At 42.1% G+C, this 26,735-nt stretch overlaps 1 protein-coding gene across 1 annotated transcript; it reads right to left on the bottom strand.

The window, feature by feature from the left end:
- Positions 1 to 1,068: 1,068 nt before the first annotated feature.
- On the bottom strand, positions 1,069 to 21,064 carry igf1 (insulin-like growth factor 1). Its single transcript, XM_074625083.1, has 5 exons — positions 20,769 to 21,064; positions 18,340 to 18,499; positions 6,440 to 6,693; positions 6,164 to 6,199; positions 1,069 to 5,252 (listed from the first exon to the last, which is right to left on the bottom strand). Exons 1-5 carry the CDS (start codon positions 20,814 to 20,816, stop codon positions 5,193 to 5,195), a joined length of 558 nt encoding a protein of 185 aa, XP_074481184.1. The 5' UTR covers positions 20,817 to 21,064; the 3' UTR covers positions 1,069 to 5,192.
- Between the last annotated feature and the right edge of the window lie 5,671 nt (positions 21,065 to 26,735).

Genomic DNA, 26,735 nt, shown 5'->3' with positions numbered 1-26,735 from the left:
AACGCACTAATAGCTGAATCCAGAGTTATTTTCCTTCCTTCGTTCATGTGAATGAGACCCAGACCGAGGCTAGACCGCGGGCTGGGAGGCGGAGTTAAAGGAAACGCTAGTGCGCCTGCTCTATGGGCCCAATGGATGAAGAAGATCGCCGGATGATCCAGGTAATTTATCTCTTGGAAGTCGGGCCATGTTGGCTTCATGCACCACTAAGCAACTTTCATAGGAATGAACGGGAGTCCGTCTCCAACGCTGTTCTCTTTATACATCCATGATGTGCATAAGCACAGAAAAGGTTTCTCATGGTATGTCCCTTTTAATATTAAAATCATATTAAATAAATGTCCCCTTACATTCAAAATACCCCATAATGACAAAGAAAAACAGGATTGTAGATGATTTTCTTTGCAAATTTATCAAAAAGACAATTGAAATAACACATTTAAAGTATTCAGACAGGCACAACAAGCTTTGCACAGTTTTTTTTTGCAAACTCCAAGCGGTTTTCAAGTGTCTTTTACTGAGGAGAAGCTTCTCTCTGGCTACTCTGCCATAATGCCCCACTTGGTTGAGCGTTAAAGTGATGGTTGTCCACACAAGAGCTTGACCAGAGTGGGTTCTTTGTCACCTCTCTTATTAACAAGGCTCTTCTCCCTCAACTGCTCAGTTTGCCAGCTCTAGGAAGAGTCCTGCTTGCTCTAAACTTGTTCCATTTACTAACTATAGAGGCCAATGTGCTCTTGAGAACCTTCAATGCAGCACAATATCATTTCATTGTAACCTTCCCTAGCTCTGTGCCTCAACACCATCCTGTCTCTGAGCTCTGCAGGTCAGTTCTGAGACCTTTATGTGAACAGGTGTTTCCAAATCAGGTCCAATCAGTCGAATTCACCACAGCTGGACTCCAGTCAAACTGTAGGAAGGTCATCAGGAGAAATGGGAGGCACCTGTGTCACAGCAAAAGGTCTGAATACTTGCGTCAATGTGATATTTCAGTGTTGTCTTTTTAATACATTCACAAAAATTTTATTTTAAGTACTGTGCATGAAAAAAAAAAAGACTCTGCAGCCGTTTCTGTGATGTTGACAAGTGGTTTATTCAGCAGGAATGGTGAACAATTTGTCAGTATTTTTTTTTTCTACAGAAGGCAATCGAGCACCATAAATAACAGCGCTGTAATCAAACAGTTTCTTGGACAGTGAGCTTTTACGTTACGTTTTCTCATTAAACACCTCACGGAGTCGTGAATCTCTCACTCCCACATTTTATTGATTTTTATTTATATAAACAGAAATGTTCGAATGACTCATCGTTGCATGATTTGAAGTTGCTTTTCTTCAAATATACCAGATACACAGAGGGACTTTTGTCTGGCTCACGTTGCTATCTCTTACATTACAAGCTGTATTTCAGGTACCGGAGACAGTGTGTGAAGAGCGTATTGTAGCTGCAGTGCAGTTTAGACAAGGATGGCATCTATTGATATATAACCATCTGGTTAGTTCATGGTATACTAATGCTGAGTGAGGCTTTGTTCTCATTAAAAAGTCTTTGGTTTGTACTGTAGATCTGAAAATCAGAGTACCAGAGTTGTTCCACAACCAGCTTCTTTTTTTATTTTTTTCAGCCGCCAGATCGACTGATAATACAATTTTTAAGGAATAGACACCAGAGTTCATCTGCAAATTCCTGTGTTGATCGTCACGGATAAAAACACACTTTTAAATTAATCGGTGAAAATAATTCAAAGAGCTGCTAACAAATGATTTGGTCAAAATAAATTAAACTCCTGGTTTATTCTTAAAGGGAGACTATGTAACGTACTGAGGCGACCCCGTCTCCTACAAAATTATGTTCCCATAAACTGCTTTCTCAATTACGTTTCAGTACAAGCAGTACGTTTGTGGCTAAAGTTAGAGCTGAAACTGCTTAATCTATTCCTTACAATTTGGCTCTTGTATATTTTTTTAATTGGAGAGGGTAAAAAAGATAATCTCAGAACATTTTACGTACACGATACCCAGCCCTAGTACAAGAGTAAGAAGTTTGTTTCCGGTTCACAACCTCTACTACTTCTACAGCAACGCATAAATCGTAGCCTATAGCGATAACTTCTGCCGAAATACGCTGCAGCTGAGTTTATTCGCTCCAAACCAGATGATGGAAACACGCCTTAATCCGCATTTATATTTTTTGCGACATTTCAAAAATTTGCTTAAAATTCGCTTGACAATAGAGAGGCGAAGTCCCGCCCCTTCCGGTGGACCACCACGGGACCTTATTTCGGAACATTTTTGAAAGGTAGTCAACGGAGAGAGATTCTTTGATGCCTTTTGAATTGCTCCATGAATCACACATATGATGTTTGTCAATTTAAAACTTAATTTTGCAAGTCAAGAAAGCCTCAGTTTGTTGTATCAGACTGTGAAAATACGTAATTAGAAAGACGACACACCCAAAAGTGATGTAAGTGACGTCTCTCTCTCTGAAGCTACGATGCCTGTGTGTTTTCCTACTGGCATGAACTCACACCAGCAACGGGTTCTGATCATTCTTTCTCTTCCTGGCTGATAAAAAGACCAGGAGTCGCTGGATAAAACACATCAGGTAAGATAACGTTACATCTGTGCGTGGAATATAGCTAAATTAGCTGGCTAGTTAGTGTTGGTGACGTATATTGTGCGAGACGAGAGATGAAGTTCACCGAAACAAAATGATACGACAAACTGCGACTTTCTTGACTTGCAAAATTATTTTTTAAATTGACAAACATCATATGTGTGATTCATGGCGCAATTCAAACGGGACTAAAATAATATTTGTCTCTCGCCGTTGACTACCGTTCATATGTTTTCCAAAATAAGGTCCCATGGGGTCCACCGGAAGGGGAGGGACTTATTGATTAATGGTTTCTGACTCTAGAGAATCATGGGAAATGAAGGCAAATCTAATACGCCATTATCCTGTAATTACCACTTGTAGCCACAGAGGCCGCTGTTCAGCAAAAAGTTACGTAGTCTCGCGTTAAGTGTTTTTAATAATCAATAACCTTTGCTTCCAGTAAAGTGCATGTACACACACACCTCAGGACAGACAAAAGCACACCATGACTTTTAACAATCTCAATACAATTGGAAGAATCACAGTTCACAGTACTTTTGTCAAGTTATTTGGCATAAGGGATCTATATTGAGAAAATAATTCAAAAACAGTAGAAAAAATAGCATTTTGCCTTCTTGGGACCACAACATGGTATTTTTTTTTTTTTTTATATATCTCCATGCATTCACAGATTTCACACAGATACATTTACTCGCTTACACTACTACCTTATTGAAACAGCTTACAAATAAAAACACTATTAAAATGGTGGCCACAAGGCTGTGCAAAAGGGAAGACCTCCGATGTAAGCCCTGCCATCTGTCCGTCTTAGCCATCTCTTGCAAGTAACAAACTACAAAATAGCACCATTATACAGTGGATAGGATTCTTAATACAGTTTTGTTATATGAAACCATCATGTACAATGAATGATAGTAATGCATAGGTTAACATAAATGGGAATACTGTTTGATTATACACAGGCAGAGGAGGCAGAGGCAGAGATGAGATGTCTTGGGCGGTTTGTGCGATAAAATGACTGTAAATCCGCATGGAGGCTTGAACAAACAGCCGCGACTGTCGGTCCTCATGCAAGGACTTCTCAGAACTGGCTTTTCATGAAACGTGTGTGTGTGTGTGTGTGTGTTTGACCCTTGCTCACAGTTACACAACTCTTATGTGGGTGCTTTATATGTGTGTTTGTGTACTGTTATATGTGCGCCGTATCTCCAGGAAGACTTTTTTCGGTTTGCAATATTTACCAAATTGTTTAATCTGCATGTTTCTCCGGTGGACTTTGCGACGGATGCTGCCAAGTTTTTGTTGTACTCTCGCCATGATGGCAGGTGATGCAGTCCAAGCGACAACTGAAGTAGCAAAGTTCTCGGCCTCGATAAAAACAAACAAAATATAACCGGCCGAGATCGATCAATTGATCGTTAAACTTCCCGTCTAGGTGACTATTGTTGGAGCCTCTCCTTTTTTTTTGGCTTCGAAATGTAGGTGTTGAAAGAGATTTGGGAACATATTGAAAAATATTTTACTTTTCGCAGAACGCTTGTTGACTTGCCGTGACTAAACTTTCATAACTCATGCTTAACCTTGAACCTCCGCTCTGACTCAAATGTTGATCACCGGGGACTGGACAGATTTGGCCACGATTGTCGCAATTTGACTTATTCCACTGGCTTATGCCAAATGTACTTTGAATCCACTGGATGACCCATTTCTGACAACCAAACAAGCACCATGAAAAAAAACTTCATCCAATTTAGCTTCTGGTTAATTAGTTTCTCTTGTTTTTGTGCTTCCCACCTTCCTTAAAATCCCCTCTAATGGTGCTTGATCTGTTGTTGTAGAAGTGTTTTGGATTGCCGACTCAGTCCTCAGGTTCTCAACACTTCCTGAGGTTTAAGAGGGATTTTTGGATCGGACTCAAACCTTCATGGGACTCCACTTAGACAGCTGAGAAGAAGGGATTTGACTTCAAGGTAAAATAACTACAACAATGTCTGATAATAAAACCACCTGGTCTTTGTCCTTTAAAGCTGTTTTTAAAAAATAGTCCTCAGTAATGCGTGGTGAAAACAGACTGAAGATAATTTAACTGGGGTAGTAACTGTTATATGTGACAAAAGGTGACAAAGTATTACCAAAGGAGTGAATGAATCCACTCTCGGACTGAAAGGGTTTACCTCCGGGACGGGATGGAGCACTCATTCTCACCGCCGCTCTCTGATTGGCTGATCCGTTCCCACCTTTCCTGGCGCCATGGGGGGATGCTGCAGCTCACACATGGAGGTATAATAAGCTCTTGTTCGTGTCTCAGCAGCTAAACTAGTCTGTTACATTGCATTAACAAGGAATTCCTCCCGATATGGAATGGTGCAGTGTATAAAATAATCACAAGATCCCTCATCAAACCCTTAAACACCACTTAGCTCTCCGGTTTCAATCATTTTGAAGAGCTTTTCGGACCTTTGTTAGCGTCCTCTTTGTTTTGTTTTACAGTGAACCATTCCACAGGGGTACCAGGTAAGGCCACTCCCTTCTCTCTTCCCAAGTCGCTGGGCATTTGTCCATTCGCTCCGTCACTACATTCTGTAATTTCTGCCCCCCGTGTTGCCTCGACTTGAGTTTTTCTGATGCACTTCCTGCAATAAAGGAGAAACACATTTTAGAGACATGTAACAGGAGAGAGAGAGAGAGAGATTGATTTCTATTTTTATGTTTGTTGCATGTGACCCTTCCCTCTCTTCACAATATACAACATTAATTCAGCACCCCCCGTCAACGGACAGCGACAAATAGTAAACAGACTTTTGCATGTCTACTCATTCTGTCTAAACCCGGCAATTCTGCACAGTTGCAGATAAAGTTTAGGCTACACTAATATTATTAGTACTCTACTATTTGTAGAATTAGATTCCAGTGGTGGCTGTGTAGAATTGTTTCCGTCTTGTGTGATCCAAACATTTCCAAAAAAACAAATAAAGTCATTAAAAAGAACGTACGCACGGTGCATACAGGGTTACGGCTGCCGGCGCCACTGCACACGGAGATACACTGAACGTGATATGCTCGCTTCATCTCCGGAACCTCGCATGTGTCAGTGTGTTATGGTGAGACGCCAGAATTTCAGCACATAATGTACAGTAGCAGAGTGGAGATTCTGCCTGGGGAGCGGGAGTGCCACTGGGTCTACCACAAAAACCACTTAGTTCCTTCTCTTGCTAATGGTTTTCTTTTTTGAGAGAAGGGTAAAAAGCACACGGTCGAATCTTTAAAAGGATCACACTCTCCCGCAGGTTGGCAACTCGAGGATGAAACAGAGTCTGCATTTAGACCTCACGCTTTCTTTCTTTCTTTCTTTCTTTCTTTGGCAAAGAGATTAAGATTTCAGAACAAAGATTGTTTAAATGAATGTCTCTCATTTCAAAATAAAGGTTGCTCTGCTTTTGAAACTCTTTGAGAATGTCAGAGTGGAGATCGTATGGTTTATAATGACTAAATGAATGAAAAATAACAATAAAATGTAATAAAAAGTATCCACTGGCATGCATACCTTGAAGGATGAATGACTATGTCCAGGTAAAGGTCTCTGTGGGAGGAAAATGAAGCCACTTTAAGTTGTCTTGCTGTACAGTAAGCTTCTAGCAAACTTGAACCTAGCTGTAATTTCATACTGAATGAACAGATATATATCATTCTCAGGATATTATGAGTGCATGCTCTGACAGAAGCTACCAAAACATAAATCCTATTCTCTTTGTATCTTACACATTTCTTGATGAGTAAATCTTTTTTTTTTTAGAGTGTATCTGTTTAGTGCTGGGCTCACCTTCTTGTTTTTTGTCTTGTCTGGCTGCTGTGCTGTCCTACGCTCTGTGCCCTTGTCCACTTTGTGCCCTGCGGTACTAACCTTGGGTGCTCTCGGCATGTCTGTGTGGCGCTGTGCACGCACAGAGCGAGCAGCCTTGCTAGTCTTGGCAGGTGCACAGTACATCTCCAGGCGCCGCAGCTCACAGCTTTGGAAGCAGCACTCGTCCACGATGCCACGTGACCGCCGTGCGTTGGGGCCATAGCCTGGTTTACCTGTTTGAGAGGAACAAGCAGGAGGACGAGTTAGTTTTGGCGACAACATAGCTGGTCATTACTGCTGAATCTACAGCTGAAAAAATCTAACAACATTTGTCCTTTCAGCCAACAACTTTTGTCTTCCTCTTTCTGAAGTCAAGGACTCGTTGTTTTGAAAGTTACTAAGATTTCCAGCGGTAAATCTCATCATTGTAAAGGCCTTTGCACACCAAGTCCTTAGCCTATTTTTCGTACAAAATTGTCCCACGTATAAAAATAAATGCGACCTCATGTTGTGTCAATCACGTTTACACACCCACTCCGAAACCTTCGTCCGTCATTGAAGTTTTCGGAACACGTTGGATTTCCAATGTTTTTTCGCATCCGTCAGAGTTGTTTGACCACTCAGAGCCACGTAAAAACAAACATCATCATCCAAAACGGTTCATATGATTTTCTACGAAAAGTTATTCCTCATTTTTGTGCGTTTTCCTACGAATGTCCAGGAACACGTTTCAATTTCTGCTCGTTAGGTATATACAGTCTTCTCAAACAAACTTCCATCTTGACGGGAAACAACTTAGACAAAACTACTTAGGTGTAGGAAAAGATCGTGGAAATGGCGTTACTTAGGTACGGAAGTTGCGTGACAAGTCGACATTTGGGTTAAGTCACAGAAGTGGAGTACCTTAAGTGCGGAAGTTACGTGACTCACAGGGGGTGCGAATAGCGGCCTCCTGCGCGATTGTCTGGTGTTTTTAGACCCATTTACCCGGCCCCGACCTATGTAATGTTTGTGGCTCTTGAAACCGGGGATGGTCGCAAAACAAAGGATGTAGGAAAGACTAGACAGTAGTGATTGTGGTCTAGGCAGTTAAATGATAGCTTCTTGCTATTGTCATTCTTTCATTAGCTGGTTTGGGACTAGCGCTATCCATTGCATCCACATAATTAATTCAGTTTGATGACGGATTAAAAAAATGCATACGAAAAATTCGGACTTGGTGTTCAAAGGCCATAAGCTGCATGTACTGTGCGACAACGGACAGGCTTGACATGCGTAGCAACTGTAACTAAGGGGGAAGGGGTTTATCGAACAGTCGATTCAACTTATATAAATCATTTTTTTTTAATATCTGTTAGCAGATTTAATCAAACTAATTGTGGCTAGTGGCCAGACACTGTGCTTGTAATAAAGCAGTGATAACGGCCAGGTCATGGGTCTGATACCTCGGATACAAACAGCCTTAATGACATGGATTTCTTCCGTGTATAATTTACAGCGTATCACGTTGCACACTGTGGACCCGTTTTGGCAGCTGCCTCCCTGTAAAAAAAGGGGCCGCAGTCACCCAAACGTTGAGAATATCACGCTCAGCCATTTTGGCCCAGGTATCTTTTACACAGAGGTCCGTCCGGCGAGGCCAAACCACAGAGCCCTCTGGGTCTCCATCAACCTGCAGGAACAGCCCAGGCGGACTTTGAGGCCGCACCCCCGTTGGCTATACCCCACCGTTCATTCACATTTTCATTTGGCACCGTGGAGAACATGGATGCTGAAGACGGTGGCACCCAAGAAACAGTAGAGGTGTGTTGTAGTCCAGATTATCACTGAGGTAATTTAAAGGTTTGATACTCTCAGTGGCCACATTAAGTTACCATGACGCCAATACTCACTTCCTTTTTCAACTCCCTTACCCCCTAAAACCCACCCTTATTTGGTGGCCTTTAGAAAAACGCAGACTCTCCATTAACAATTCCCCGCTCACCTTGAGCAATATAGCGCTGATGGGCTTTTCCCTGTTACCAAATAAAATAATAATAATTTAATATGGCATTTACAAGGAGGAAATGCCTTTCCCTCTCAGAGTTAATAGCTCTTGGCTCAGAAGCCTGCCAGTGCTGACAAAGTGCATTAACTTCTGCTCCCTGTCTGCCTTGTCCTGACAATGCTGTTCTGGACAGAGAGCGGCTTTCATTCAGAAACAGAAGCATCTTTCTCCTCGGACCCCCAGACACAAAGCACATAATGGAGGTGTGAATGAGAGGGAGGAAACAGGGGGGGGGGACAATAGGGAGGCTTTCATGTTGCACATCAGGTATGAATGATGCTAAAAATACACTGTACACCTGCATTATTTAGGGAACAGAAGAACCAGATTCACTCAGATCTCAAACTGCCAAAGGGGATGTGTTGAATTAAATATGTAGATGACAAATTTAGCTTTTTTACATTTGCATTTTTCACCTTTTATCGCCAGGTATTCCGCTGTGTTTCTTTCTTGTCAGTCATCTGAACAAACAAGCTTTTTCTTCCCTGCGGTGTGCATCATGGGGACCAGCCTTTGGCCGCTATATTAACACCTGATGTCAAGGAATTTAGAAAGAGAGAAATATGACGTTGAGCCCTGGCTGGCGATTATATAATGGCTTCTGAAAGCCAAAAGAGGGGCCGTGCCTCGTTGCCTGGCCTGTTTTTCAATCCCTCCCAATAAAGCCTTACAAATTAACATCCGCTATTATTCTGAAAATAGCTTGCAACCCTGCTGCACAAACAGCTGGAAGGGAGAGCAAAATCAGCTGGCACCGGTTGTAACATGTAGGATAATCAGCTTGGGCAGGTTTGGGAAAAACACGCATATAATAATCAGGTCTAAAAGCTTTGGAAGGTTTTAAATGCTTCAATACCACGGATAGCTGCTGTAATCCCTCATAAAGAGTTGTTTTCTGTGACTGTTGTTACACAAATAAGGGTAAACAACCTTTTCTGCCAGTGCTTCCCGCCTCGCGGCCCTCTGCTGTTTCGACATGGACTCTGGGTGGAGGATTTCAGGGATCACGCACGGTGATGGAGGAGGGTTTCAGGTCAGGGTTAGAAAAGCGTGTGTCAGCGTTTTTCAGCCATCATGACGAGGCAGTTATGTCGAGTTGATTTTTGGCACACGCACATACACTTTCTGTACATTTACAGTAATATATAAGGAATCAATGGGTCTGTTGGCCCAACTAAAGGAAGTTCATTTACAGGAATACGCCATCGAAGATCTATCTTTTGAGTATCAAATACTCATCACCCGGTCTCAACGATTGGCGTATGAATGACGGTAATTTGGAAGTCATTTCACCTGCAATAACAACTTCTTTGCTGCTATTGGCGTGTCATGTGTACGCTATGTAGTCTGTACTGACTGTAATGCAAACGCATTTGCATAAATATGCTACACTACACTAGTGATGTAGAATACAAATTGAGAAAGACAAGCTAGTGGCGGGCGGTTGGTTGGGGAGATGGATGTGTCCAACAAACACATGACTTTCAACCAGGAGACGGGAGTTCGAGACCAACACGTTGTCATCCCAACTCGTCACAAACGGACGCTTTGTCACGGACGCTTTGGCGTCACATTATTGTTGCCATCAAAACCACTATAGTTACCTTTACATCACTATAACCACTATATACATGGTTGGGCTTAAAACTACTACGTTTGTAAAGTGAGAATGACACTGAACGTTGTGAACATGACACACAAACGAACAGCTGATTGTAACGTGGCGCACGGGACACAAACAGCGGCCTCCTGGATGAAAGCCTTGTGTTTGTTGGACCCATACACCTCCCCTCGCCCATGTGTCTTTTTGCTCTTTAAACTCCGTCACCACACTCCCGGCGCACTTCCTTGGAGCATTTACTGTTGCCGTGGATGGGTTTACATTGTAGTTAATGGAACGCCCGGTGTGTTTCATACCGGCGCTAAAGGGTGCCGTGTGCAGTGGTACTGAACGCCATGGGAATGAGAACGAGCTGTCGAGACCGGTGTTCGTGTCCCAAAGCTACATTAGTGACGTTTGTGAACTTATGTTACTTTGTTTAATTAGTTTACGTAGTTATTTCAAACCCAACTATGATGTTTTTCCTAAACCTAACCAAGTAGTTTTATTGCCTAAACATAACCGCAACTGTTTCACGGTTATAGAAGTGCAATGCTAAATCGGTAGAGTACTTAAGGGCCTGCGTTGTGGGGCCGCGTTACTTTGAGATAACGGTGATATGAATGTCGGAGTATAACATTCATGAGTTTGAAAGCTTATCAGATGCCATAACGCTGCACAGTGTTTTTTAATAATATGAGAAAGGATTTTACAACTTTAGAGCGTTATCATGGTGAGCATCATTCTAGGTACAAATACTCCATTGACGTTACAAATTAATCTACCGATGATGTGCAACATGCATGTATTTGATTGACCGATGCAGCACCTTGCCAGATGATGTCATATTTTATTTTGGCAAAGTTAAGCCAGGTATATTTTTTTTGTTGGACGACCTTGGATGTTTCTTGCCAGCGCTCTCATTGAAATGAATGAGGGTGCTGTCTGAACACGGCCTTATGCTGCTGAGTGGTTTTAGACGTTTCTCTGGGTATTTTAATACGTTCTGGCATATTTTTTGTTTTGTGTTCCGTTGCGAATAAATTGCATCTGCCGTGAATCCAAGCTGACTAAAGCCGCCGTTCGAGCAGGCTACGAACTTTTCATAAACACCTTTCCAGTGCTTGAAACTATAAAGCGTATTCCTTTGGACTGGAGCGCCTTAACAGAAAACTATGCAGTAGCACAAACTGTTTTCAACCTGTCAGATTTAGTGTCGACTAAGCGTTTCATCTGATGCCACTGCACCGCTCTAGCTAGCATCTTTTGGTTTGGTGTTTGACAGCCTCAGCACACATAGCGTTCATTCCTCCAAGGAGCGGCACTGATGGCTGGATTCCTCCATTCCAGAGTGGCACAGAAAGCATCTGAGTTTTACAGCTTGGTCATGGTCAATAAAAAACAGTGGATTCTTGGAGCCTGTGCGCTGCTCTTCCTGCGAAGTGTCAAGCAGTTTACGGCTGGGCAGGGACTATAAGGGCTGCTAAAGTACTGGAAACTACCTCTTTATCACTGGTACCACAAAGAGTTTATGGCATGAGTGAAGTGTTCCTCACATTACTGCACCACTAGAATCTTATCCAAAGGCACTGCCACTAGATTTAAGGGTCACAGAGTTATCAATATAGATTTAGATCAGAATGGATTTATTATAAGACATAATTCAGAAATTATTGAATTGTATAAAAAAGAAAAGATCCCATTGAGGCGGAGAGAGGGTTAATAAATGTATGACGTTCTTTAACTTAATGAATGTTAGAAATAAGGGTAGTTATGGCACGTGTCCACAGGGGTGTTTTTGGACGGTGGTGGCGTTTGTAATGCGTTTTCCGTACTTTTGTTACGTTGTTTCCGTAAGTATTTTATTAAGTTTAGTAATTATTTTAAGCACAACCATGATGTTATTTTCTAAACCTAACTAAGTTGTTATGTTGCCTAAACCTAACCGCAGCCGTTATCATAGTTTTGTTGCATGGCATACAAAATGACACGTGAAAAGAGGCATAAAGAAGGCTAAAATGCGATCTCACACGAAATGTCCTTGTAATGTCGTGTGTGTTAAGTTTCGATTTCATGTTACAATCAGCTGTTTGTTCGTGTCCCGTGTTTACTTTAGTGTCATTTTCACTGTACAACTATACAAGCGTGGTAGTTTCAAGCCCAACCATGTAGTTCTTTCCTAAACCTAACTGCAGTGGTTTTGATGCCAGAAAGAAAGTGACGCCAAGGGGCGGTACGTGACGAGTTGGGATGACAACGTGTTGGTCATTCAAACGCTTTCCCATGAGATCGGGCTGAGTGATCAATAGTGTGCAGGATTCTTTGGTTCGTTTACAACTGGAATGTGAAATGAAAGACAATTTATGAGACTACCTAAGGTGAACAAGAAAGGATGCCATAAATGGTATGAACCTCGGTGATCTCTGCACTAATGCAACTAGATATATCCTCGTTTTTCTTTGTAGAGGTCCGACATTATGTGATTGGATTAAAGTGATGAAGAGTCTCAAAGGTAAAGCACTGTTTAGTCCCAGAGTGTCCTCAAATCCCTCGTGTCTCAACTTCAGCTAATGTACAGATCTAAATCTGGAGGACGCCTGCCTGTCCTTTTCATGAGATGCCTCTTTGTGCCGCCGAGCAGTAATTCACAGAAGGGTCGGAGAGTTTTGGTTCCCGTCTTAATAGGAAAACGACACCTTTTTCCTCAGTGATGGAGAGGACACAGGAGGTCTTTCTTCAGACCTCAGTGCTTTCCGCTGTGTGTCCAGGTCCAGTATAAAACCAGAGGAAGGGAGGGGCGGGGGTGTCCTGATCATCCTGTAATCCACATAATCCCCTGCTGCTGAGGGACAAGGCCTAGCTATGTGTGTGTTTGAGTGCGTGCATGTGCGCGTGCATGCATGTGACATGCTGTTTGTACCTCTCTCCAGCTCCAGTGGCTTTGAATAAAATTGACAGGGACAAACTGAAGAGGAAGTCTCATCTCCTTTCCACCTTCACATCAATACAAGCCAAAAAAAACACCTAAAAATATGGCCACGTTTCATATTTGGCAGAACGTTGTGTGCCAACAACTGGCCCACAAATGAGGGATTATTCCATTTTGTCGTAATTCAAGAGAGTTTGCGCATCATTCATGTCACAAAAATCAACAGTAAGATTATATATATACGCTCGCTCTAGAATAAATGTGAATATTTTAGAGCGAGAACTGATAAAATATGAAGTGACTTAGGACTGGGAGACACTTAGCACTCACACTTTAGCCAAAAAACTCCCATAACAGATCTGATTCATGGAATGAACATCGCTGTGAAATCACCCCGCGGTCCTGCCTGCTAAAGCATTACAAAGACAACTGAGGATTTCTAGGTCAGGCTAATAATTGGAAAAACTGACTACGGTGGTGGTTTTTTTTTTTCTGTTTCATAGACCGCAGTTTGTTTCACTACCTAAAAAAAAAAAAGATTTCCACCAGCTAGTATTTAGCATTTCTGTCAGGGCAGGAAATCTTAAAATCTGTGCTACTTTGGTGACATGCGTAAGGTGGATTGGCACTCTGAGTACAGAAAGTCGTTGCAACACCGTCTCTGGACACATTATCAATCGGAGGGCTGCCAAGTTCAACACGGCCAGACTGGAGGGGAAGAGTTCAGGGAAAGGAGCTCGCCTCCTTTGGCCAAGCTGTTACGCTGCCATAGACGACGGGACCCAAATGGATTCTCCAGATATTTTTACGCAAACAGCCGCTGGTGCATGTGGCGACCGAAAAAAGCGAGGAGAAGGAAAAGGAATGACGGAGAGAATATGAGAGAGCGAGAGAAACAGAGGAAGACAGCATATTTTCCAAGGCACAGCACCCCGCTGCTCAAACCTCATCGTCTTTTCAGAAAAAAAAAAAAGTGTTCGTGAAATACACCTCTTTTTCAACACAGGAAAATGTGGCATTGATAGATGGACGCCGTGCAGTTCAGTGACTGCACAGTGTAAGGTAATGCGGGAAAGACAAATACATTCCCCGTACCACAAAAAGGTCTGTTCCTGTTTAAGACGTCTATCCTGCATGAGGATTCATGAGTTACATTGGCCTCCATTCAACACTTTCTCATGAGATGAATATGGACAGTAGTGCTGCACGTCTGTAGCCTGTGAGAAACATTTACAAAGCTGTCGTAAAACTCTGCGATCAGTAGCCAACACTTTGTCACATTCACACATCATCCAATCTCTGGACACCCTCATACCTTGTCAACATCTTGAACATTTCAGCTTTAAGCTACTGCTGCTTGGGACCATTTTACAAACTTTCAAACTGAGATACGAATCGTAGTCTTAAAGATGTGATTCTTGCATCACATAGATGCTAAATGTGATGCATGATTTACTAAAAAGCTCTTTTTGATCACGTAGTCCCACCATCTTCCACCGTCCCTCAGCCTACATGAAGAGAACATGGTCATTTATGCAAGCGAAGTGCTGCAGCAGAGGGAATCCAAAGACCAAAAAGTCTTAACTGGCAGAAAACTGGCAATCGAGCAGGCTGTCACGACCACTTCACAGCATGTGGGTGTTGCCAGCAGCATCTGGACGAACAAGACTCGCAGCTTTGCAGCAGCTTGGTGCCTCTCCAACAAAGTCTCTGGCAAACGCCGCGCAAAAAGGGCCCGATGCAGAGAATGATGTTGACTGGTGCTGGAAAAGCTGCATGCAGGGGGTGGAGGAATGTGGCGGCGGGATGGTGGGGAGCAGCAGCAGCAAGGTGCATGGTGACACGACTTCCAGACACAACGCTGATATTGGATGATTCTGCAAAAAACTTCGGATTACGTTTAATGACATTTTGGACAGTCTATGCCACCGTTTTAAAGTATTTCTACAATGTCTGTGGATGGCAACAACAATGATGTAGGATATAGTTATGGTTGGGGGGGTTATGCGTTTTTTTAATCCGTCATCCGATAAAAATTGGATGCGTTTTATTATTCTATTCGTTGCAAAAATTCGTATTACAGGTCAAAACTGAACTAATTACGTGGGTGCACAACACGTTCTCATCCCAACTCGTCACATACTGCCGCTTTGTCAGACCCCTCGGCGTCACTTATTCCAACACATGCTTAACAACCCCTCGGCGTCACCCTTTTCGGTCGCAGTAAACACGTGCTTAATATCTTAGGATTTGGCAACAAAACTACTTAGTTAGGTTTAGGTTCACATAACTTCCGTACTTAAGTAATGCCACTCCCGTAGTTATTTTAACCCAAATGTTGACTTATTTGTTACGTAACTTCCGTACTTAAGTAACGCCAATCTAAAGCCAATCGGAAGCTAACCAAGTTGCTTCCTGTGAAGACGGAAGTTTATTTTGAAAGGACTGTATGTGTGGTGTTACGTGCAGACATTGACATGTGTTACTGGACATTTATAGGAAAACGCACGATCAATGAGGAATAGGTTTTCGTAAGACATCATACGAAACGTTGTGTGAGGATACGTTGAACCATACCATACGTTGTCATGCACACATTTATAACGTTTGCATTGGATAATAAAAACTGGCATTGAACGTAATCCTGGGTTTTGCTGAATTGTCCAGTATCAATGTTTTTGTCTGGCGACAGCACTGGATGGTTAAAGGATGCTACACTGTGCTTCCTTGATCATTCAACGTCCTCTGAGGCAAAGCAGAGCCATCACCATCACATCACATGTGTTATAAGAACACAATGTCGGAGCACAAATTCAGCTGCCTCGTAAAAGGATGCTTTGTTGGTATCATGAGCAGGTGTTAAAGGCTGAAGCAGGTATCAGAGGCACAGTCACTACCAACAGAAAAAAAATTCAACCAGCACAACAGCATGATTTGGTTCAAACAGGAAAAAAGCAACAGCCCATTCAAAAACAGCCATTTGGACTTTCCAGAAGTATCAAAGATGTGAAGTGCTGAGGTTCAGGACGGCAGCTCAAATCCCACGAAATCTTTGCAGGGGCTATTCAAACACCAGCAATCATTTGCTGTTAGACAACACCAACATAGGTGGTCACAGAGTGAAGTGAACAGGCGGTTCATTTAAGGATTGGACTGAGAAGACGATCACACAAAAATGGCCAAGAATCAAGAGCACCACATGCAGTTTCCAACAAAATGGGTGGAGGATATAGATCATTAAAGCCCTGAATAAACTGCAGAGTGGGCTTTAAAATGGTTATAAATCCAGTGGATTATAACCATTGGATGATTGAATTTAGTACAGACATTCATGGTCCCCAGAGGATGAATCCTAATGACATTTTTCTCTGGCGCCACCATGAGGTTTTGTGTGAAATCAAATTGATAACTACTAGACGGATTCACACAAAATTTGATGAATTGTAATAACTTTGGTCATCCCTTAAATGTTCCTACAGCGCCATCATCAGATCATCATCTTTGGTTTATGACCAGTAACCTGCAAAACTAATGACATGCATGTTAGCATGCTCACGTTAGCATCTTACATACGTCCTTCTCATATCTCGGGAACCGCTCATCCGATCTTCTTCACTCTTGGCGGTGTATTGGTGCGTTCTTTGTCGAATTTGGTGCAATTTGGACATGCGACTCATTTAATATTAGTTAACTTTACATAAAGAAGTGATCGGTACTCTGCGGCAGACTGAGACGAGCATGTCGTCTGCAGCGGGCAGATCAGGGCTCAAAGAGTGCATTTCAGTTTTGCTGCTGGATGCTGGATATACTAACTCTACAACCGCACTCTTCTTCACTTCTCTGGAGTCAACGAGCAGTTCTCGTTAACGCTGCAATCAGCACTTCATTGGAGCCAAGCAATCAGCCCGTTCCGAACGGGCACTGCACTTTAGCTCAAAGCACCACCGTGTACAATACAGTACAGTCTCCCAGAGCTAGCATGGCTGTAGACTACTTTATTAAATTACCAATAAAATGTACTTGTCTATTTTTGTCTTGTAATGGCTTTAGATTTGTATTAAAGGACCAGTATGTAGCACTTAGGGCAAGTGTCTTTTCTATAGTGCATAATCACCTGAAAAAAGGAATCGTGTTTTTGTTTGCTTGGCACATAGAAGAAGTTTCAGTTGGTTGCAATCTGCAACCACACCGCTAGATGCCTCCAAATCCTCGACACTGCACCTTTAATTTAGGCTACCACTATAACTCCCTTATCCCTCTGCTGTACTGAGGCACTGAGGCTGGGATACAAATACCGGCCCCTTCCTCCTGGCCCCTAATCTTCCATCAGTCACCAAGTTCTCGGGAAGGTGTATCTACAAACCACTCCAGGTTCAGGTTGAGGCGAAAGCAATCAATTACTGGAAAAGAGAACACTATAGATGCTGCTGATTTCCCACAGAAATCTTATATCTTCTTTTCTTTTTGAAATTGGCAGCTGACAAAGTCTACCACATGTGGAAAAATCTTTCATAACTTTGGGACCGAACCAAACCATTAATAATGGATTGTTATGTCAAAGCTGCACAGGAGTCGCAGGGACAATCAATTATTGTAGAAGAGATACGACGCTCCTCCGGGACATTCCACGCAAATTGGCTTAATTGGTGGACGTCGGCCAAAGAAATGTGAATAATGAGGTTATAAACCTCAGCTCCGTTGCGTTTGAGCCAGCTACACTGCTAATGTACAGTCACACTGTTCGTCTCTGACAGAAGGATCGGGATACATGTCCTGAGAACCACTGGCAGCCGGTGGAACATTGCACCTAACCTCGGTAGCTCCATATATCCTGTGCTGTTCTGGGCTGGGTTGTACCCTTAATGGAAAAATCTGAGATTTAAATCCTGGATTGTTGGTGGAGGGTTTTCTTTGGGTCGCTTTCCCTTCTCTGGTGGAAAAAAAGAAAAAACTTCACTGCAACATTTAGCTTCTACCCCTCCTCTTTCTTTGAGATAGTCAGCCAAATTCCACTTAAAGCCCTTTTGCCCATGGGCAAAAAACTGCGATTTGCCACCAACAATATAGTTAATTAACATTATTTCATTTAAGTTTTCAAAAATCTGGGCTCCTGTCCATCAGTGAGAGTGGAGCACGGGATGAACTTAAAGAGAAGATGAAGGAAGAAAGGGAACATTAATGCAGGGGAAAGTCAAGACAAGATGTCAAACTGGCCTGCTTTTTTATTTATGAGCTCGCTGGAGGTGGAGAGCTCTGGGACAGATACAGCCAACCTTTATGAATAAATAAAAAGGTGCACTTACTGAAATAAAAGCCTCTCTCTCCACACACAAACTGCAATGTGTCGACCAGCTCCGCCCCACACAGGGTCTCTGGGCCAGCCCCTGTTGCCGTCGGAGTCAGGCTGAGGACGCACAGCAGTAGTGAGAGGGTGTGGCTACAGGAGATACAGCACATCGCACTCTGCAGCAGGGAAGAGAGAGAGGACAGCTTTAAGGTTTCCACTGCTGCTAAACACAGAGACGGACACAGTTAATCCATGAAGGACAATGGGCCACCAGAACACCCCTCTCCATAATACTCTATCAACCCCCACCCCACCACCACCACCACCAATATTAACCCATGATTACATTTAACTCCAGTTACAGTCCACACACCACATACAACCACATCATCCTTTTTTTTATCCATCATTCTCTTTTAAAACATCATCTTTTTAGCCATCAGCATATTAAACACCATCCTTTTAGCCATCATTCTTTTACTTCTATCTATCTACCTATTTATATTTATTTTACATGATTTAGATCTTGCCCAGTTATGTTGGCTTTTTTAAAGTTTTTTTTTTAAAGTTTTCTTTCTTTCTTTCTTTCTTTCTTTCTTTATTTGTTAATTTATTTATTTATTTGTTTATTTATTTTTTCTTTATTTCTTTATTTTTTTTCTCTTTCTTTAATTTATTTTTCTCTCCATTTTGTTTTATCCATATTTCATTTTATTTTATTTTGTTATGAGGAAAAGGAATAATAAAAAAAAAATCCTCAACTGGCCGGACAAGAGCCATGATGCCTCAGCACCAACTGGGCTCCTCCTCCATCTCCTATCTCCTCCCTCCAATGCTTGCCTATGGATAGAAAAGGGCATAAGCCCTGAGCTATCAAACCAGGCTCACGAATTTAAGAGTACGAATACACAGAGCATCACCACACAGACATTTGCATTTTAATTCCATTCAATTCAAGGGAAGTCACACACTTTTAAAGTCACTGCTCTCATATTGCACCTCTGGAGCACATCTGCATGTTGGTGGCTCAGTGCCTTTGCTCAGTGACACATCAGTGGTGGCAACACTAAACATTTTCCCACATGAAGATTGAACCCAGTGAGCTTGTTTCCTTAACTTCCAGGCTTGCTAAAAAAAGGAAAAAAAAGAAGAAATAAAAAGTGGCCACAGATGGTAACTTTACAGGGTTTTTGGAGATGTGGAGGAAAAATGTATTAAAAACCAAAACTTGCACTTTGGTGCCAGAGTCAAACAAGTCAAACAGGAGTCTGACCAGCATCAGATCTGCTCCCTCTACACAGTCTTTCAAAGCACAGATCAAGACCCAGCTCTTTTCTTTGGCTTTTGAATGTATTTGAATTGTAATTAATAACTAATTGGCCTTTTATAATGCTCATTATAACAGTCTTTTACTCATGGATTTTATCTTGGTCTCTGTCTGTGGATGTGAGAGATTTAGTTGTCTGCTCTGATGACCTGTTTTTATTCTGCCTATGTCTGTAAAGCACTTTGGTCAGCATATGTTGTTTTAAATGTGCTATAGAAATAAATTTGACTTGACTTCCAATCCAAATAGAAAACACACGTTTCTCCTTATCATCACAGCCCTTTATATATATATCCTCATAAGTTAAAATCAAGCCATATTAATCAATTAAATTAAAAAATCATTACTTTATAATGAGGCTTCAGCGTTTCCCCCCTCCTCTGCCCAAAACCAGCTGTTTTACGCACATTATTACGCACATAACAAAACCAGAAGTGCTTAAAAAAAAAAAAAAAAAAAAGAAGCAGAATAAGAGATGCAAAAGGAATCTTTTCTGATCCAAAACTGTGAGATGGAAAACTGCTCTCCAGCCAAACCCAGCCGAGGAAGCTGAGTGAGCCAAATATACATAATAAAAAGAATAAACACAGGACACTATCCATCTGAAGTATTTCATCTCCTCTCTCTTAACCCCCCCAGCAGCCTCAGGTTAGATATTTAGCACTTCATAAAAATACACACTCAGCAGTAATTACTCTGAAAGTTTGCAGAGCTGCATGCATTAGGACTTTCTGGTGCAAAAAAGAGAAACCCATTCATCCATCCATCCAGAGGAAAGAGAAAAGTCATGCACAAAAAGAGGAAAAAAAAGTAAATAAAAGGTAGAGAAGGTGGAGAATCTCTTGTTATCTGTTAAAAAAAAAAAATCATCAAGACATGCTGGACAGTTGATATCCAACTGGATAAAAAAATCTGAATACACGCATGCATTTAAAATCAGAATCCATGCATTCGAAATCAGAATCCATGCATTCGAAATCAGAATCAATGCATTCGAAATCAGAATCCATGCATTCGAAATCTGAGCAATAATGAAACTGTAACAAGTTTTAAACTGAGGATGCTCTGTGCAAAAATGGTGAGCAAGTGAAAGTGATAATATAAAGCAGGTAAGTTACCTTGAAGACATCACATAAATGCCACTGAAAGGAAAGAGCGCTAGACATCCCCACGGGTCTCCTCCTGCAAGACAAAGCCCGGCGAAAAGGAACTTGTTTGAAGTCATTAAAAAACGTGGAGAAAAAGAGGATGAGATGCAGGGGCAATGTCACATCTCAATATTCCCACTTTGTTCCATTGCGCAGGCTCGTTTTTGGAGAAGTGAGATTTAGCGAACAGGAGACGGATTTAGAGAGAAAATCCCTCACATTTATCTACATTACACAGACATTTTCAACAGGAAACAGCTGGGGCAGCATTTTGCCTCCTACTCGTCCTAAGTTATTCATTAAGGATTTTTGGGCACATATTCAAATAACGTCATTTCTCTTTTTTTTTTTCTTTTTTTTTTTTTTCTCAGAATGGGATTGAATTTTGATCTCTCTCTAAGACTTGGTTAGTAGTTCAGATCAAGATAGAAAAAAAGCTTGTGCTGCACCAGCAGCAGCAGCAGCAGCAGCAGCTCACACTCACACACAGCAGCACACTGTTCTATGAAAGGAGGAGAAGTTAAAGGAGAGCTGGAGGGTTTTGATGTGGCTGCTGGTTGTTTGATTTGATCAACGTTTATATGAATCATTAAAAACACTTTCCCACTTAGTCACCAGTGTGCTACTAGCTTTGATACTGAATAAAATGCAAAATAAAGAAGCTAAATGCATGTGAAGTGGAGTGAATATGAAAAGAAATTGACTTTTTTATTGCAATACAGAGCAAATATAAGCCAGAAAAGCCTCCTGTTCTCTCTAAACTTTGTGCTTCTGTGCAGGATTCACTGCTTTTCTGCACTTTGATTCTAATTTCATGTCAGAAATAAGTCATTTATTCTGCTTTCTGCATTAAAATTGAGTAAAAACATGCAGGTTTGTCTGCAAATGAGATATTTTGACATTGTTGTGCATAATTTGGCACTGCCTAATTCCACAGCCCTTCTACCCAATGTCTGATTTGATTAACGTTTAAATGAATCATTAAAAACACTTTCCCACTTAGTCACCAGTGTGCTACTAGCTTTAATACTACATAAAAAGCAAAATAAAGAGGCTAAATACATGTAAAGTGGAGTGAATATGAAAAAAAAAAAAATTACTTTTTTATTGCAATACAGAGCAAATATAAGCCAAACACTTTCCCACTTAGTCACCAGTGTGCTACTAGCTTTAATACGGAATAAAAAGCAAAATAAAGAAGCTAAACACATGTGAAGTGGAGTGAATATGAAAAAAAATGACTTTTTTTATTGCAATACAGAGCAAATATAAGCCAGAAAAGTTTCCTGTTCTCTCTAAACTGCAGGATTCACTGCTTTTCATGCACTTTGTCTCTAATTTCATGTCAGAAATAAGTCAATTATTCTGCTTTCTGCATTGAAATTGAGTCAAAACATGCAGGTTTGTCTGCAAATGAGATATTCTGACATGTGATGCTTTCATGAACTGATGACTGATGTGAAAAAAAACTGCAAAAACACATGAATTTATGACAAAAGTTTCATATTTATCAGATTTTAACCACCTCCTTGGAGCAAACAGAGCCGGATGCTTTACTACCGGACTGACAAACACTTGATGGCACCCACTGTGCAGAGCCACATGTTAAAGTGAGGCCCCCAGTGTTCCCCCTGTGCCACAGGAGGAAGAAAAAAAAGCCCCAGCAGTGATCGACCACAGCTTCACACGAGGCGTGCAGGGCTTAAAGAGACTTGTTTTCAGCAGGGACGGCACATCAACACTGATCCAAGCACTAAACATGAGATCAGTGCTGTGACCCAATCATAAAACAGGACACCGGCGCGTATCCCAGCATGCTCGGGGCAGTGTGTGCAAGTGCATCACAAAGCGAGGTCGGTTCCAAAGGGGACCGAGGATGGAGACACGCAACAGTTAGGGTTGTTTGGGTAAAGTGGGTCAAAACACCAGCACGATCAAATGTCCCCGTATGACACGGACGGCACTGATTCACACTGGTGGTGCTGAGGCTGCAAACGAGTGGTCTCCAACATGAGGGTTGTGGCTCTTTAAGGGGTCACAAGATAAGTGCAAGGGGTCACAAGTTGAAAAGAAGAAAAGAAAAGTTTCTGACCTTTGCTTTTTGTCGTTGATTGTTTCGTAATAATGATTCAATAAATGATCCATGAAGGGAAATATGCCCTCTGTCATAGTCGTATAAAACCCACGACGAAGCCTTTTGTGTCGGCATTGCTTCGTTTTATAGAGCCAGAAGCCAAAAATGTTGGGACAACAAGAAAATGCCAGCCCAGTCTCACGGCAAAGCGTGTAATAAACCCGCCTATCCACCGGGACAAAGCGTGTCAGTGTTGCCGAGACGTGAATATTCCACGCATGCATGAAGGTGCAGTGTTTTGTAGTGACGGTTGTCACGTGACATTTCACATGTGTTGTGTGTAGTGATGGAAGTCTGACTTCAGAGGTAGTTACGTAGTATATAAAGGGAGAAAGATCATTTACGGCGGGCGGGTCAAACAAACACAAGACTTTCAAGTTGGAAGACCTGTGTTCAAAACTGGTTTCGCAAGTTACGTTAGTGACATTTGTCACGTTTCCTTACTGACACTGAGTTCTTTCCGTAGGTATTTGACTTAGTTTATGTACTTATTTTAAGCCCAACCATAACGTTTTCCCTTAACCTAACTAGGTAGTTTTGTTGCCTAATCCTAAGTGAGTGGCATTGTTCCCCCTGCTGGTAGTGTACGTTCATACAGGCGTGTAATATTCACGTCTCTGCGAGGCAAAACGTGAAACTGACAAGCTGTCCTCTGGTGGACAGACGGGTCTATTACACGCTTTGGCGTAATATCAGTGTAGTGAGTATTTTTAAACATTTTTTGAAGGATTTTATAGACTAAACAATTAATTGAGAAAACAATTTGCATATTAATTGATAATGCCAATAATTGTAGTTGCAGCCTTGCTTTACACCATCACATTTGCATTGCAGATGCGCGGTGCATTAAATAACAAATCTCAGCTCCTTGTCTGTCAATCTGTGAGCTGACTTATCTCCCTCTCAGGGTTTGCTGCTTTGAGACCGAGCAGCGTCTCCTTTTGCCTCCCCTAGCGGATTGCGTCACCGCCCAGAGCTGCTGATACAACGTGGAATATGATGATGATGCTCCTCTGATTAGAGGGACAAAGCTGCTTTCAGACCAGAGGATGACCTTGTTAGCATCAGATCAGGGACGTGGCTGGCCACTGATGCCCATAAGCCTCTCTGTCAGTAGTTGATCTTAGACGTGAAATTATCTCATCTTTCACTGACTCTTGACATTTAAAAAAAAAAAAAATCCCACAATCTAAGCATGTAAATGCTTCATCACAGACTTTGCTGTTATCACTGTGGTCTGGCGGTATTGATGATGGGCTTATGCTGATGCAGTGGGAGGAAGAAGAAGAAGAAGAAGAGGAAGGGGGGTGGGGGGGCTGACCTTCCCTTGTTCGCCGTCTCTAATACCCAGTGCTCTGGACTGTCTTGGTGCCAGGTTTCTCTCTCTCCCTCCCTCACTCCGACTCTCTTTTCTCTTCGGTTGCAAGACTTTTGAACCCCCCCCCCTACCACCACCACCACCACCACCACCACCAGCTCCCCCCTCCTAACCCCCCCTGCAGCCTTGTCTAAGGAGACGTCCGCCCCAGTGAACTCATTGACCAGGGAAAGGCTTGTTTTCACTCCCTTCTGGTGTAGGAAGGAGAAAGTGTTCACTGCAAAAAATGTGCATCTGTGCAAGTCATTCTGATCAGGAGTGAGTATTAAAATCTTCTGAGGAAGTGTTTAAAAATGATGCAACCAGGATAGTTTCACTTGCTTACAATGCATTCACACTTTTTAAAGAATGTTTTTATGAATTTAGAGTAATTTTATTGATAATAGGTGAGGGATCTGCCTTGTTAAAGGGCCAGTGGTTGAGTCCGAAATTCCACACTAGCATACTATTTAGAACGCTTAAACAGTATTTGAGATATTTTAGTATGTCCGACGCCTTAGTATGAAACCAACAGTACGCGAATTGCATTCTATTTCTGGGGAAATATTACAGTATGCAATGCTGGACACTACGGCAGCATAACTTTCCCACAACGCAATGCGGCAGTGACGACAACGTTCATAACAGACGTTGACGGACAGCTCTGTAACATCAATAACGCTTCAATTTAAGTGTAAGTATAAGATTCCACTTTGCTAGGCGTAATATATATTTTAAATTAATTCAGACTTTGATTCTCACAAACCGTCGTTTGACGGAAACGACGGTTTGTGAGAAAATTACAGCTCAGTGCGTCCGAAAAGATCCATACTGCTGTTTATTCACACAAAAGTAAGTTGAACGATAGTACACATATTGTGTATGTAGTACAAAGCATGCGATTTCAGATGAAACCAGTGTGTAGGATTTGGCGACATCTAGTGGTGTGGTTGCAGATTGCAACCAACTGAGTACCCTTCCGCTCACTCCTCCCTTTCAAAGACTGCGGTAACGTAAACTGGCGAGTGTAAAGTAGGCCATCCTTAACACATTAACACTACTTTAGGAGCAACAGAAGTCAGACAGCGGCTGGCAGTACCACGGTATTACACTCTGCGGCTCACGTTACCTCAGTTTCACAAGCGTGTCGGAGAACTACGGTGGCCTTCAGCTAACGGAAAAACGTGAAAGTCTCTCTCTAGAACCAGAGTTTGGTTTGTCCGTTCTGGGCTACTGTAGAAACATGGTGGAGCAACATGGCGGACTCCGTGAAGAGAACCTGCTCCTTATGTAGATATGAAGGGCTCATTCTAAGCTAAAGAAAACATTCTTAATTTCAGGTGATTATACGATAATGAAACGTGAATATTATTTTCCATTTCTGCTAATAGATCCCCCGAAATGTTACACACTGTTCCTTTAAGATAGAGTTATACTTAATAAAAGAAAATTTATGCAACTGATTTGGCCCCATTTGGAAGAATCTTTATGTTAACAAAAAGCTTGCACAAACAGACACTTTTTGCAGTGTTAACAGCATCCCGTCTGGTCTCTGCTGCCAAACAAATGTCCAAGTCAGAGGGACACACAGACACAGACAGCGGTGCAGAATGCAAATGAATGTGAGTGGATGAAAGTGAGAGGACGGGGGGAGAATTAGAGGGGATGAAAAACGAGATAAACCCTTGCGAACGCCACGGCGTCGAGGGAGGATGGAGGGCTGGTACCCAAGATGGGAGGGAGTGTGTGAGGCTGGGCACACACACAGGTTCACTCGAGGACACACGTGCAAGCGCATGCATGTACACACACTTGATTAGTACAGCAATCCTCTATTCTCTTCATTAGTCTGAGGGGTTTTTCCAGCTCAATGGCTTCTCTGTTATATTTTATCAATTGACTAATCCTTTGCAAAAACAATGAAAGTAGAGTATCTATTGCAAGAGATTGTTGAGGTTTCTGTGTGTGTGTGTGTGTATTATATCCAAGCTCGGTGGTTAAACAGGGTGTGGTGCACGAGTTTGTGTGTGGCAATAAGGCAGATATTGTTATCAAAGCCCTCTGCTGTGCCATACACTGTTCATATGGAAGAAATAAAGGTGCGTCATGGAGCAAAAGCAAGAAATGGGGCGCTTGTTTTGATACGCTATGTTTCCGTAGTAACTCGCAGGGGTCACAGTATTTTGGCAAAAAGGCCAGGAAATTCCGTGGTGCCTGTTGATGATCAAAACCGACTTCTTCTGAAATATCTCTGGGACAGTTTAACCGCTTGTGATCGCTGAACATGCTGGAAGTGGCAGGATTTCCATCAAATCACATCAGTTTCTCAGGAAACTAAACTTGGAAACGGCAACCCCGTTTACTGGTGGGGAAAACAATAGAGACACATTCTCACTGTGGACTCCCAGCTGCAGATACACTGGTTGTTATTTACTGTATGTTTCTC

This window comes from Sebastes fasciatus, chromosome 23 (assembly GCF_043250625.1).
Source record: "Sebastes fasciatus isolate fSebFas1 chromosome 23, fSebFas1.pri, whole genome shotgun sequence".
Taxonomy (NCBI): Eukaryota; Metazoa; Chordata; class Actinopteri; order Perciformes; family Sebastidae; genus Sebastes; species Sebastes fasciatus.
The sequence above is the reverse complement of the archived record's forward strand: the minus strand, read 5'-3'. Positions and strand labels throughout refer to the sequence as shown.